General features: G+C 47.5%; 1 protein-coding gene across 3 annotated transcripts in view; it reads left to right on the forward strand.

The window, feature by feature from the left end:
- The window catches only part of CCDC13 (coiled-coil domain containing 13), a 51,531-nt gene that overhangs the window by 4,366 nt on the left and 31,932 nt on the right, over positions 1–15,233 (forward strand). For all 3 annotated transcript variants that reach the window (XM_004754261.3, XM_004754262.3, XM_045089012.1), the window contains exons 2-4: positions 7,680–7,906; positions 9,483–9,631; positions 13,670–13,812. In XM_004754261.3, coding sequence (XP_004754318.1) covers positions 7,686–7,906; positions 9,483–9,631; positions 13,670–13,812 — 513 coding nt within the window. In that variant the 5' untranslated portion in view covers positions 7,680–7,685. The remainder of the gene's footprint in view (positions 1–7,679; positions 7,907–9,482; positions 9,632–13,669; positions 13,813–15,233) is intronic.

Consider the following 15,233-nt stretch of genomic DNA (forward strand, 5'->3'; position numbering starts at 1 on the left):
CCATTACAGGTTGGAAAGGAAGAAATAAAATGATCCTGTTCCCAGACGACCTGATTGTCTGTGTAGAAATCCCCAAGAATCAATAACAATGAGTACCTTGGAAAGAACATTCCAGCAGAGGAACAGCCAGCAGAAGACTGTGAATTTGATGTGTCCTTGATAATGAAAGATGGGTTGGCAGAGGAACCAGATTACACAAGGCCCTATTTTTATGCTGAGGTGGGCATGAGAAGAGACCATGGGGTTGGGGGCAAGGGCAGATGTAAGGACAGAAATTAGGAGGCTATAGCAGGGATCAGGAGGTGGCAAGTGCTTGTGTTCTGGGTATATTCTGAATGTAGACCAAGAGAATTTGCTGATGGATTCGATGTGCAAGGGGAGTAGAGGCCTCTGGTCATTAGAGGCCTTGCCATTTTTCACTCTGCCACTGGGCCTCCACACATGCTGTCCCTCTGCCCCAAATGCTCTTCCTCTGCTTAGCTCTTACTCATACTTCAGGTCTCAGCTCACTTCCTTGGGGCTGCTCTCCTAAATTCTCCAGACTATGTCAGACTCCCTGATGGAGAGTCTCAACCCTATGTCTCTCCTTCAGAGCATCCCAGTGACCATTTTATGCTTTTTTTAAATGGGATCATTGGATCGATGTCCGTCTCCTCCTCCAAACTACAAGCTCCATATGAAGAGATCTATCCATAGCTCTCTGTGCAATGCCAGTACACATTTGCTGAGTGATCTTTCAACCACATTCTCCAGGACCAAATGAAATCAACTTGAATGTCTTCGGTGCTATTTGCTTTAAGGCCAAAACAGCTGCTGGGCTTCCTTTATTCACTCGTGGCACCCATGCTAACTTAGCACCGCTGCGTACCCATGCTGGCTTATACTGCAGAGACAAGATTCAGAGATGAATATAACATTTTCCACCTTGAGGGTATGTGGAAGGTGACAGGAAGTCTTCTATTCTTTCATCTTGACTCCCCAAAATACAAAGCACAGGCATATCTTTGCTCCTGTTCTTAATGTATACCAACCACATGGTCATGAACTAGTCAGGAATCAGGTGGGGCTAAAGGGTGTTTTGAAAAATCTAGCTTTAGCATTATGGTTAATTGCTTTTATAAAATACGAGTTTTCCTTTCTGCTTCCTGGGAATCAGCATCCCCTACTGAGATCTGTGTTGTCTTTGGTCAGGGGTCTACCTTGATTTTTAATTAAGTTGTTTAGGAAGAGGTGGAAGAATGTGGTCTGGGGCCCATCTCAGGAGGTCCCTGGCATCCACCCTTCAGTGACCCCTAACTGCAGCCTCCTAACCTGATCAGCCCACCTGCCTCTTTTTTGCTCAGACTCACCCATCTGTCGCCGTATCTACCTAGTAGTATCTGCTCACTTCTATCTGTTCCTGGCTATCTCTTCTTCCTCCATTTTCCCCTTCCTTCTCTCTCAGCTCCTTCTCAGACCCCTCCTCACCTTCTTCCCACTGGGTTTTGTCCGCCTCCCAATCTTGGGCTCCTGAGGCTCCAGCTCAGACTACCCTTCTGAGCCACACACCCACCCAGCATCTCCATGTGGAAAGCCTAGGGAGTCTCAAATTTAGCAGTGCCTTGCACCAGGCTTGGCTGCAGCTTGGAAAACTCTTTTTCCCAGGCCCACCATCTCCCCAGCCACTTAAACCCAAACCCTCTAGATTCCCCTCTCCTCCTAGGCTGCATCCTTGCTTCCCATCTCTTCTATTTGCCACCATTCCTGTTCCCCGTTCTCCATCACCATGGCCATAGCCTTGTTTCAGGACCATGTTCCTTTCTGGAAACATCCTCCCAGCTAGGCCCCTTTGCCTCCAGCTTCACAAAATTCAAGTGTGATCCTGTCTGCATGCTCTGAACATCCCCAGCATCCTCAGGATGAAGTTCAGTGTCCTTACTTAGGCCAGATAAGGCCTTCTTTCCAGTCCCTCCCCAAACCTCTGGCCGTCCTGAGTCTTTCTCAGTTCCCCACACTCATCACATTCTCTCTGCAAATGTTCTTCTGACAAGACAGCCCTCTGTCCCCCATCCCCCAACTCTAGCACCCCCTTTTCCCCACCCTAAGCCAGTTTCTTTAGTGCTCAGCTTCAGGCTGATGGGGGTGCTCTCTCCTGCAGGTCTCCCTAGCCCCTCAGACTGTTTACCTCCCCTCATTCTCATGCCTACCTCATCGTTAGATTCACATGGGAAACTGTAAAAATAGATGTAAAAACACACACACACACACACACACACAAAATAATAATAATAAAAAATAAGTGAAAATACACAGAGACCCAGGCCACAGCCCAGGTCAACGAAATCCAAATCTCCACTGGTTGCCAGCAGAGCACAGAGCAGGTGCCAGCGGCCTGGGGGCTGATGTAGACCAGAGGGCCCTGTCTGTCTGCGGTGTTGTCTGTCTCCCACAGGCTTGACCGGGGTGAGGACACCCCATTTCATAGGAGGAGAAAGATAATAAGAGCTAAATTGTAAAAAAAAAAAAAAAAAAGCTAAATTGTCAGGAGAGCTTCTGGGCCAGGCACTATTAACACTTGCCACGCATCCTCTCATTTACTCCATGAGTAAACAGCCACCCTGTGAAGTATATAATGACCATCCCCCCATTTTACAGATGGGAAAACTGAAGCACAGAGATTAATTTGCCCAGGTAACAGTATGCATCTAGGAAGTACCTATTCCCCAGTGACTTCAAGTGCACATCAGGAACAGAAGAAAAGGCTTTTCAAGTCACTCCTTGTTCATATATTCACTCAGTCATTTTTAAGTTTTTGTTAAAAACTCATAGCTGCCCCAATGTTACGTTAGTTTCAGGTGTATGATAGAGTGATTGGACAGGTCTATATGTTGTGCTGTGCTCACCACAATAAACATGGCCACCATCTGTCACCATACGATGCTATTACAGCATCATCGACTATATTCCCTGTGCTGTACCTTTCATTCTGTGACTTATTCATTCCATAACTGGAAGTCTGTACCTCCCACTCCCCTTAACCCATTTGGCCAATCTCCCACACCCTCCTCTCTGGCAACCACTTTTGTTTATTTTCTGTCATGCATTCATTTTTTCCCCTTCATCCTTGAGCACCTGCTACATTCTTTCAATGACAATTCTATAAATAACTGAAAGCCCATTCTTGATGAGATTCTGAGAATTAAAAAAATAAGACCACTGCCCTTAGGGGTCCTCTTAGTAAAAGGAAGGAATAGAAACAAAATCATGATAATTATAATACATTGAAGTATGTTTAGTGATTAAGGGACACTCCGGGGATTCTAGGAGTCCACAGTGTGCCCCCAGGGGAATCCTAAAGAGTAAAGGGGGAAAAGGCTAAAGAGTAAAGGGGGAAAAGCCTGGGGAGGAAGGCATCCCAGGAAGGTAGAGAGGCTGAAGCAAGGCTCTGTGATGCCTCTAGGCTTGAGCATTAGGAGGAGTCACAAACGCAGACATCTGCTGGGGCTGATAGGAAGTAAAAGTGGTTGAATCCAGCAGGTGTAAGAGAAAGAACAGCATTTCCGAGCAGTGACACCAGGCGGCTGATGTGCCAGCTGCAGCATCTTGGGGTGGTCTGGATGGTGTTGAGTGGATGGTGTTGAGTGCCCCAGAGGGCACTCCTTCTGCCCAGTCACTGCTATTCATGCTGGGCTATGGACCCAGCATGGTCAGACCTGTAAACTTTTTAAAAAGAAGCTGGAAATCTGGCTTTAATTGAAATCTGAAGATCTTTGAATATTGGCAACAAATTCAGTTAAATAAAAAGGTAAATAAAAATGTGGGGTGGATGGCACCCTCGGGCCAGCCAGAGTACCCTCCATGAGTCCTGGCAAGGTCTTGGAGAGGTAGAAGCCATGTAGATCTGGTTTTAGAAAGGTCCTAAATGGCCATATGTGGTATAGATTAGAGGTACCGAGACAAGACCCGGAGCTAAGGTGGGAAGCAGGCAGCCAGAGAGATGGGGAGGCACTAGGAGGATGCTGGGGCGAGCAGGCTGGAGATAAGGTGCAGAAGAGGTGACCTTGTGAGGTGAAGGAGTAGCTGTGGAGGCTTCCCCAGTCATGTCATGGGGCTGAGGCACTGCAGGCCCAGCAGCCATGGGAGGCTTTTTGCTGATAGGTCACAAGCATCACTGTGAGGGACAGGAAGCATCTAGGTGTGGGGCAAGTGGGGAGGAAGGGAGTCTCCAAGAGAAATCACCAGGAAGGGAGAAAAAAAATGTTTTTTTCTGCCAATGAATAGCTAACAAAGTATCTTCACACAAACACCCACACACACCCCACCCCCGCTTTGCATTCGCTCCTCCCAGCACATCTGTGGCCTCCCTGTCATCTCATGCTTCTTGAAGAAGAGATCTTAAGATCCAAAGAGGTCTAGAAACACTCTGGGCTCACACAGAGCAAGTTCACTCTGAACCCTTGGGCCAGGCGACTGGTACAGCAGCCCAGACAGCATGTCTGACACCCAGGCTGCACCCTGACCTATGACTTCAGAATCCCTGGGTGTGGGACCCAGGCACCAGGATCCTTAAAGCTTCCCAAGTGGTTCCATTGTTCAGCAGGGGTGGGAAATGCTGCTTTATATGCTAGGCACAGCCTCCAAGTTGCTCTTGACCCAAAATGATTATTAATAGCTCTCCCTTTCACTCTTCAATGTGACCCGATTTGGAAAATGAAGTATATGATTGTCCCCTCTTACAATCTACGGAAATAGGGAATCACAGGATAAACTTATTTTTAAACTCTTGGGTTATATTTTCAAATAATAGACTCAGAAGGGTTTTCTTCCATCTCTGAACACTTTTTCAGGTGAAATTCTCCTAAATTGGGTTGGCAAGCTAAGGTTTCACAGTCCCAATCCAGCCTACTGCCTGTTTTTGCAATAAAGTTTTATCAGAACACAGCCACACCCACTCATTTCTGGCTTATCTAGTGCTACTTTCTGCTACAATGGCAGAACACAGTACTTACAACAAAAACCATGTGGCCCACAAAACCTAAAATGTTTACTGTCTGGCCCTTTACAGAAAAAGTCTGATTTGCCTGTTTGTAACATTGAGTCCAGTTGTTAAGTTACATTATATCTCTGGGTGTCCCGAAAGATGGGTCGGGAAATGTAATGACTAAGGTCAACCAAGCAGGCAATCAGCCATGCCTATGTGACTGACCCCCAATAAAAACCCTTTTGTTTGTTTGTCTGCTTATTTAATAAAGTGTGAGTGGAGACTTATCTGGGGCTGTCACACATTCACCAGAGGTGTCCAGGGGTTCCTGTAGTTTGAGGGTCCCCAAGACTAGCCTCAGTTTCCATGATTTGATAGAAGCATTCTCAGAACTCAGAAAAGCTGTTATATAGTAAATTATGACAAAAAGGTGCAGATTAGAATCAGCAAAGGAGAAAGGCACATTGGGCAGAGTCCAGGAGACATGAAACACAAGGTTCCAGTTGTCCTCTCCCGGTGGAGTCTCAGGAACAGTGCTTGCTTCTCCCAACAACACGCATGGAGCATTGCCAGCCAGAACAGCTCACCCAAGCCTTGGGGTCCCGGGTTCTTACTGTGGGTCAGTCACATAGGCATGGCTGACTGCCTGCATGGCTGACCTTAGTCATTGAATTTCCCACTCCTGTAGAGGTCAAGCTGATACATGGCGTGGCCTAAGGCCCCCATCATAAAAATCACATTGTTAGCTAGCACAGATCATCTGCAGTGGCCCAAGTCACCCAGGTCAAGAAGGGCATTGTTGTCAGGAAGGATATACCAAAGACTTAGAGGTTAGCTTCTAGGAGCAGGTCAAGGGTCAAACCTTTCTTTGCAATGGGCTGGGTGTGGACAGCCCAGAATGATGAATTAATTCTTTACTGCACAACTCCTTTTATGAGCGAAACTACCTGGTAAGGAATTCCAAGGTGGCACCAGTGCCTCTTTTACTGCAATAGGCTCAAGGTCAGACTGCAGGCCTAGTCCTCAGCACGTCCCAGCCACCCAGGCCGCGCTAACACAGCCCCATGCCTAGTCTCCACTCCAGACTCATTCAATGGAACCTCCAGGGCTGGGGCCTGGACATCACTACTTACAGATCCTATCTCTAGAGATTCGATACTGAGACAGGTTTAAGAATCCCTTGGTATAGGCTCTGGGACCACCTCTATGGACAGGGTGGAGATAAGCCCAGTGGAGAGGTGTAGATGCTGGGAACATATTCTTCCTGGAGGGCCAGGAAGTGCTATTTATGCTGGGCCTGGGGAAACCAGCAAGGTTTAAGTTAGGGGAGGGGGAGATGTAGAGAGAGGAGGAAGGGGACACTAGAGAGGACAACAGGCTGGAAGAAGAGACAGAAGCTTAAGCCCCCAAAGCCTTTAATGCCACTGGACTTGGTTTTGTGGCTAATGGGCATCTAATAAGGCTCTTTGGTGCTGGGCATGTCAGGCTCAGAGCTGTGCTTTAAAGAAAGCAGTCCCTTGGCCAATGCAGGCTAGACTCTAAGTGAAGTGGGAAGAGGGAGAGGACAAACCAGGGCAGGAGGGACCCCCTGAGCAGTCCTGGGAACAGAACCATCCATCATTAGTTCACCAAATACTCACTTCATACCTGCTACACACCAAGCCCCATTCTAGGCACTGAGGACCCAGCAGTGAACATCACACAGTGCCTGCCATTGTTGGGCTGGCAGACAGCTCAACAACCAACAAACATATAGCATGTCAAGGGAAGCTAAGTGCTATGGAGGAAGATACCAAAGGGTAAGGAGCATGGGAAGTGAGAGTAAGAAAGGTTTCTACAAGAGTAGAGTACAGAGACCTCTCTGATAATGTAACATTTGAGAGAAGCTGAGGGGAGGTGGTGGGAGAACATTCCAGGGAGAGAGAACCGCAAGTGCAAAGGCCCTGAGGTGGCTGTGAGCATGACAGTGAGAGTGCTATCAGTGGAGCTAGAAATATGGGGGCGGATGTAAAGACATTTATGGAGAACCCATAAGATTTATGAGTAATTGTATGGTGGGTAAATGGTATGACTTAGGTTTGGCTTAAGGCAGGTGTGCTTAACACTTGTCTACACTTTAAAATCGGTTGTGGACCATTTAAAAAATTCCAGTGTCAGTGCTCTATTATTCTGTTTATCTGAAGTTCAAAAGTGACAAAACTACCCAGAATGTATAAGGAACTCTGACCACTCAATAATAAATAGATTATATATATATATATATGCCCAGTTTTAAATAGAATGTATATAAATATAGAATATATATTCATATGAATATATATTCATAGAATGAGAGTTCCCATATATTCTATGAATATATATTCATATGAATGTATATTCTATATACACACACACACACATCCCAAAAGAAGATATGCAAATGGCCAGTAAGCCCATGAGAAGATGCTCATATAATTTGACATCATGGAAATGCAAATTGAAGGCACACTGAGATATTACTACATACCCACTAGAATGACTAAAATTGAAACCAACCAAGGCTGTGGAGCAATGGGAGCTCTCATACACTGCTGGTGGGAATTTTAGTCATTCTAGTGGGTATGTAGTAATATATCTCTGAGCAGGGTCCTCCAGACTTGGAGACTGTAGACAGAGAGGTGTGCTGAGTACTGTCATGAAATGTGTACTTAGGGGGGTTTGCTGCTTTTCCTACTCCTAGGGCTAGATGGCAGCAGATGAAGGCACACAGGACACCTTACGCCTCCAGTTCAAGGCCATGCAGGAGATGCAGCACAAAAGGTTACAGAAGCAGATGGAGAAACAGAAGGAAAAGGAATTGAGCCTCGAAATCAAAGTCGATGACCAAAAAGAGTCCTTCAAGATCTCCGATGGCCTCAACCTTCTCCAAGCTGGGGAGCAAAACTCAAAAAACAGCTTTGAGCAGAGGTAAATCCAAGTTTGAACTCTCCCAGGAACACGGGAGGGAGAGGGAGAGAGGGGGTAAACTGATCACAGACCACTGGACTGATCATGTTGATTAGATGTATGTTTCTAAGTTGAGCCACAGATGTCTGATAGATCTGTGCTCCTGTGGATATAATTTGGTATGAACTGTGTTTAAAAATCATTTAAAGTCAAATGGAAAATTGGAAGCTCATCATGGTATAGTTTATTCACTTGAATTTTCTTATTCAGTCTCTCTTTCATGAAAATCGTGTTTGGGTTTCTGAAGAGCTGGTTGGCTAACTGTCATGGTTCATAAAAGATCATTGCTCCAAACTCTCATCTGGGATCGTTCTCCTATGCCAATTCCCTCTCCTGACACATAACAATCCATAAACATAAAAAAGCTCTTGCATTAAAAAAGCTCTTGATTCATTCCTTAGTTCTTTGCAGTGAAAAGGTTGAAAGGAGGGGCGCCTGGGTGGCTCAGTGGTTTGGGCTGCTGCCTTCGGCTCGGGTCATGATCTCAGGGTCCTGGGATCGAGCCCCGCATCCGGCTCTCTGCTCTGCAGGAAGCCTGCTTCTCTCTCTCTCTCTCTCTCTGCCTGCCTCTCTGCCTACTTGTGATCTCTGTCTGTCAAATAAATAAATAAAATCTTTAAAAAAAAAAAAAAAGGTTGAAAGGAGTCCAGAATCTTTTCATTTTGCTCTAAATTCAGCAATATCACAGATGCATATTGATTTATTCTTTGTATTAGAAACAGAAGGCTATGTTGATACAAGATTCTCTGCAAGTTAAAAAAAAGGAAAGAAAGAAAGAAAGAAAAGAAAAATAAACCATAATAGTTGTTGAGTTGTCTCTTTGCTTCTGGTTTGGCCCAGCATCTCTCTTCTCCATTTTCAGATTCTACGTTTTATGATTTCTCAATTTTCAAAATATTATGCTAAAAAATGCTAATTGGGAAAAACATACAGGTTGTTCATTAATTGAAAAAGTTCCTATGGCTATTAGCTCTAAGTTAACTCCAGACCTACTTCCCAATGATCTTTCCCCAAATCAGAGAAGCTGGAATTGGTGCAGACTTGAGCCATTGGTAGAATAACAACACTAATGATAACACCAGGGGCCCCTGGGCAGCACAGTCAGTTAAACATCCAACTTTTGATTTCAGCTCAGGTCTTGCTTTAGGGGTCATGAGGCCATGAGTTCAAGCCCTGCATTGGGTTCCATGCTGGATATGGAGCCTACTTTATTTTATTTTATTTCATTTTATTTTATTTATTTTTTAAAAGATTTTATTTATTTATTAGACAGAGACACACACACCGAGAGAGGGAACACAAGCAGGGGCAGAGGGAGAGGGAGAAGCAGGCTCACCACTGAGCAGAGCCCCATGTAGGGCTCAATCCCAGAACCCTGAGCAGAAGGCAGAGGTTCAACTCCACTGAGCCACGCAGGCCCCCATCGTACAGGCCTGTTCTTACCGCCACCTAGTGTCCGGCCGGATACAGCACACCTGCGCGGCAAAGCCCTGACTCCCGCCCATTGCTCCCAGTTAATTCTGCCTTTCCCTTGTAGGATGCTTGAAGATGAGGTTGCACACCTTCGAGAGCAGCTCAGGGAGACGGTGGATGAAAATGGGCGATTGTACAAGCTGCTGAAGGAAAGGGACTTTGAAATCAAACATCTCAAAAAGAAAATAGAAGAGGACAGATTTGCCTTCACAGGTAGCCACAGCATGGCTGTGAAAATCCACCCCCCCACCCCAGAAGTCCCCGTAGCGGGCCCAGCTGCCACCGTGGAGCACCCCTGGGCAGGGCAAACAGCAGGTGGCAGAGGGCAGGTGCTCGAGAGAGAGTGCCAAGGGCCAGCTGCGGTCAGGCTTGTCCAGATGAGGGCGGGAAATAAAGCAGCGAGCGAAGGAAGAGAGCAGGCTGCGGGGGCCAGTGTGCCAGGAAATGGGAGTGCGAGAACAGCGGGGACAGTCAGCAGGCTTTCGGGCAGTGCTAATGGCCCATCTAGGACTCACAATAGGTGCTCACTGCATGTCAGTGGGCTAGCGGGGTCCATTCTGAGCCACCCAGGGGCTCCTGGAGTTTGTGGAGACTTAAGCAATCATGAAAGCATTGTGTTTGACTCAGACATTGTATTTGGATGTGAAAAAACCCCAGTGGAAGTAGGCATTTTCCCCACAGCATGTGCTGCCCCAGAAAAGTGGATGGGACAGGGAAGGTAGCTGTTCTGAGGGGATTTCCTAGGACCCTGGAGGGTCTAGAGTGGGGCTTGCCTTCAGGTGGGGCTGGACTTTGGCTCTGTTGGTAGGGACGTTGGCCTGTGGTCCTGGAGTTGACCTTAGCTCTGTGGGTGTGGGCTGGACATTGGCTCTGTGGTTATAAGCTAGACCTTGGCCCTGCAGATCTGGTCGGGACCTTGGCCCTGACTGTCCTCTATTCCATCTATACCCATTGAGCAATTCCCAGGTAGCTGACTAAACCAGAAAGTTGGTATAACCAATCACAGATAACAACGGGCCTCTGTTACCATCTGCCAGGGCGTCCCTCCCTGCTTTCAAGAGCCAGTCTCTTTAAGTGTGGGTGCAAAGCACCAGTACTGAATGAAAAAGCAAAGGGAGTTTGGTATCCTAAAGGCCCTGGGTAGCCCATTGTGTCTCCCTCCATTCTTTGGGCCTCTTCTGTCTAAAACAAAAACCACACTGAGGAGAAGGAGTTGTGAGACATAGAAACACACCCAGCCTGGCTCAAGCTCAGATGTGAAGGGGCAACTTGCCCTTGGACAGAGCTCTAGAGAAGCTCATAAGCTGTAGGGGGGAAGCTCAAGATGCTTCCTCACCCTGGGAGACTGCGGATCTGGGGGCCCTTCCCTCTTGCCCAGACTGTCCCATGCTCTCTCTTTGTTGCCTCTGCCCACTTGCCCACGGCCTCCTCTGATTCCCAGCCCTAACATTTCCTCAAGACCGCTTGAATCCAGTCCTTGCTGTGCAGTTCCCATTTCTGATTTCCAACATCAAGTCTGGAAGAGAAAAGTCTGATGGGCCTGGCGCATGTTTTTAGACCAGGCCACAAGGGATGGGCTGCTGACAGCTGACGGACTGGTTTTCTTTTAGCTGGATCTTTGGTGATTGCTTTAATTCTGTTTTTTTAAAAAACTCTATTTCTTTGTATGAATTTTTAGTGATTGCTCAGGTAAGCACAAAATATGTATCTTTTCACAGTCTACTTAGAATTAGTATTTTGCCACTTCAAGCAGAATGAAGAAACGACCACCCTATCGATCCCTTTGCCCTCCCCTGTAAGAATGCAGCTTTGTACATATTGTATCTCTATACATTGAAAATCCCAACAAACAGTGTTATAATATTTGCTCTTAACCATTACACATAAAAAGCTTAAGGAGACACAAATAGCCTATTATATTTTCCCATATATTTAGCATTTTTATGCTTGTCCATTCATTGCTGTCCCCTTACCATGCAGTTGAAGCTTCAAGAGTGGGGTTTAGGAAAACCAAAAAAAAAATTTTTTTTTTCTTATTTTCTCTGAGTCCCCCTTCCTGCCCTTTAGACTAGAAAGGGCCTAGTAGGAACACCTGGGTGGCTCAGTCAGTTTAGCATCTGCCTTTGGCCCAGGGCCTGATCTCAGGGTCCTGGATCAAGTCCCCACATAAGGCTTCCTGCTCAGCAGGGAGTCTGCTTCTCCTTCTCCCTCTGCCTGTCTCCCCAGCTTGTACACTCTCTCTCTTTCTCTCTGAAATAAGTAAAAATATTTTTTTTAAAAAAATGGACTAGAGAGGGCCTCTCTTGGACCTCTTCATGACTTCTAGTTCCGGGATTTTTGAGTCCTGGAAGGAAAACATAACCCAGAAAACTCACTGCTGGGCCACGTGTACTTCTAGGTCTGGCTGCCATCCGCATGTTCTAAACCCTTTCTCTTGAAGTGTCCCGGGCCTCTTCAGCAGATGGGAGATGGCCAAGGGCAGCCACTCCTAGTTGCCCTACTCGGTGCCGGGCCCAGGCCATCAGCAGCAAGCCTGGGCTGAGTTGCCTTGAAAGCCATCCAGCATGCTTGTTTACCTTCCACCAGTTGTCACTCTCAGGCTGTTCTGAGGCTTGTGATAGTCATATTAAAAAGCAGGCTTAGAAAAGTGCCTCTGCCAGTTACCCATTGCTAGAGCATAAGCAGCGTTCAGAGAACTTTCAGACCATCTGATCAGACCTGCTGTTGCCCAGCTGGGCTGGGGCTCTCAGGCTGTCGAGTCAGTCAGTAGCCAAGCTGGGCAAGCTCCCGTTGCCCGCCGTCGGCACAGCACCACATTTTTCAACTTCCCACATTCCCATCCTTCCGGCTACCTCTTCCCCAGCCTCCTGCCCTTGTCCACTGTGTTCCAGCTACTCTGCGCTGCCTGATGGTCCTCAGATACTCCAAACATATTCCTGCCTCTCGACCTTTGCACTCGCTGTGTCCTCTACTTAGAATACTTTTCCTAGTTGAGAACACTCTTTTTTATGTCTTGACCCCTCTCTTCATTATTCATCCAGGTCTCTGTTCACATGGATCTCCTCGGACATGCCTTTCCTGACCACTCCATCTAAAATAGCGTCACCCAGGACACCTGGGTGGCTCAGTGGGCTAAACCGCTGCCTTCGGCTCAGGTCATGATCCAAGGGTCCTGGGATCGAGTCCCGCATCGGGCTCCTTGCTCAAGGGGGAGCCTGCTTCTTTCTCTGCCTCTGCCTGCCTCTCTGCCTGCTTGTGTGTACTCACTTGCTCTCTCTCTCTCTCTCTGGCAGATAAATAAAAAATCTTAAAAATAAATAAATAAAATAGCATCACCCATCCCTCTCACCCTCTTGCCTGGCTTCCCTTTATTTCATAGCCCATGGTTCTCCTGGACATTGGAATATATATTTATTTGTTTTTTATTATCTTTCTCCCCAGCTAGAATGTAAACTCCTTAAGTCTTTTTTTATTCACCATTAAATCTCTAGTACAGAAAGTGCCCAATACTTGATGAAACCCAAAAAATATTTACAAATGGATGCGTGCGTTTGTACTGGCAAGGTGTCACCACAAAACTGTGTGCAAGAAACCAGCACGTAATGTCAGCAGCATTCAGCAAGAAGCATGGATTGAGCTCAAACATCTGGGGTTAATTGGGGCTCAGCAGATCTAGGCCAGGCCTGGCTAGGGCAGTTCAGCTTTGTTCCACGTGTCTCTTCTTCTTCCTGGGACCCACGTGTCTCTTCTTCCTGGGACCAGTCAGCTGGTCTGGCTGCGTTCTTGTGGACACAGTACAAGCAAAAAGAGGGGGAATTAACTTCCCAAGTCCTGTTCAAGCCTCTACCTGTGCCTTATCTGCTAACAACCCATTGGCCAAACAAGTCATTGGCTGAGCCAGAGTCAGGCAGGCATAGAAGGGTCGAGGGGGTATACCCTATTGGCTGGAGGGCACGGCAGAGTCATAGAGCCTAGGGTGTGGATATGTAACCCTGTCGTTGAGGAGAACATGAAGAATTGGGGCAATAAACTTACATCCCATAGAAGTAAAATGTATACTTTTCTGAGCAGTTGCATTTCTACTCGTTGAAGTTGGGTTTCAGGGTTCCCAGGTACATGGTCACTCGCCTGAGCCTCTGCCCTTCCATGAGTGTTCTAGTTTTTAAAACCCCGGGGCCACTGGTAGTGTGCCATGAGTTTGATGTGTAGGCCTGTGTGTTTCACTGACCTCTCTGTTTTCCTTTATTGTAGGAACAGCCAGTGTGGCCGGGGATGCGATTGCCACCAAGATTGTGGAGCTGTCCAAAAAGAACCGGGTGCTGACAGCAGAGTCGGAGGGGGCAAAAACCAGAGTGAAGCAGCTGGGCAATCGTGTCCGGGAGCTGGAGCGGGAAGTGAGGGGCCTTGGTCATTTTCTTGCCTCCAGAGGGGACTCCCAGGACCCTGGTCTACTCCTCCAGAGAGGGAGCCACATGTAGATGCTTTGGGTCCTTCTGAAGGGCTGGTGGGTCAGTGTTTACAAAGAGTTCCTCAGTCTTTGTCTTGTCCTGAGAGGGGAGGGAAGTGTGTCTAGAAGCAAGGGGGACACAGGGCACAGGGAGACAGCCATCAGGGTGGTTAGGACTCAGATCTGGAGCCTGACCACCTGGGTGTGAATCTCAGTTTCATCACTAACCTGCTTTGTGACTTCCAGTAGGTTATAAACGCACTGTGCCTCAGCTTCCTCCAACTGAAACATAGCAGTACTAACAGTACTAACTTTAAGGTTTTTCTGCCCATTAGGAGATGTAACAGTGTAAAATGTTTCAACCTGTGCCTGGCAGGTAACAAGCACTAGGTAAACATTTGTACCTAGATTAACAGGGATCCTTGTGAGTATGCAGCACTCCAGCAGCTGGTCTCACTTTTGCCCATCTTCCTCTTTCTGCTGCCTCCTCCCCTCCCACTGCTAATCACAGACCCCCCTCCAGTCTTGCAAGGACACAGCCCAAGCAGTTCATGGTACCTTTGGAGCTGGGATGGAATCCACGTGCTAGAGAAAACCTATGTAGCTCCCTTATATGGCTTATATTAAATACTAATTAACTTAACAATAATATGACTATATTATATTAGGGGGCTTTCTTGAGTCACACAGCACGCAGTGGTGCCTCATTGTGACCCAAAGTCTGTGATCCTCCACAGTCCCCCTTAGTTGTTATATGCTGCCACTGAATTAGAACTTCGTTATTCTGTAACAAATGGTCTGAGAACCACCTCGAGCTCTGTGCCAGGCCCTGTGAGGGGAGCAGAATAGGCATGGGCCTTGCCCTCCTCAGAGGCAGACCCAGCACTGAGGGCCCCTTAGAGGAGGGATGCACACAGTGGGTCCCTGGAGGGAGGGGAGGGGCCACACCGGCAAACATGTGGGATGTCCCCTCTGGCCCCGGTGCAGAGGGTTCAGCAGGCGCCAAGGCCCTGAGTGGAGACGAAGGTCTGAGAGGAAACCCAGGTGGCCAAGAGTAGAGGAAGAGGAGGTCAGAGGGGTGGGAGGGCAGGCCACCCCCGGCCTTGTTAGACGTGGTCTGGTCTTTGGGTGAACAACCAGGAAAGCTTTAAAGGGGCTGTTTGAAGCTCTGGGCTTGGCTCGAGGCCCTGAGCCAGTGGGGCAGTTTCTTAGCATCTCTGACCCTGTCTTCCTGTCTACCACATGAATTCCATTATCCCTTTACACTTGTGCCTCCCAGATTATGGACGGAGCTCCAGGATACGGACCACGGCTGCAGTATTAAGTGTGAAGCTGTTAGTGAATTCTAGTATGTGACTGGGGAGTGGG

Source organism: Mustela putorius, unplaced genomic scaffold (assembly GCF_011764305.1).
Source record: "Mustela putorius furo isolate JIRA1106 unplaced genomic scaffold, ASM1176430v1.1 tig00003834_pilon_pilon_pilon, whole genome shotgun sequence".
Lineage (NCBI taxonomy): Eukaryota > Metazoa > Chordata > Mammalia > Carnivora > Mustelidae > Mustela > Mustela putorius.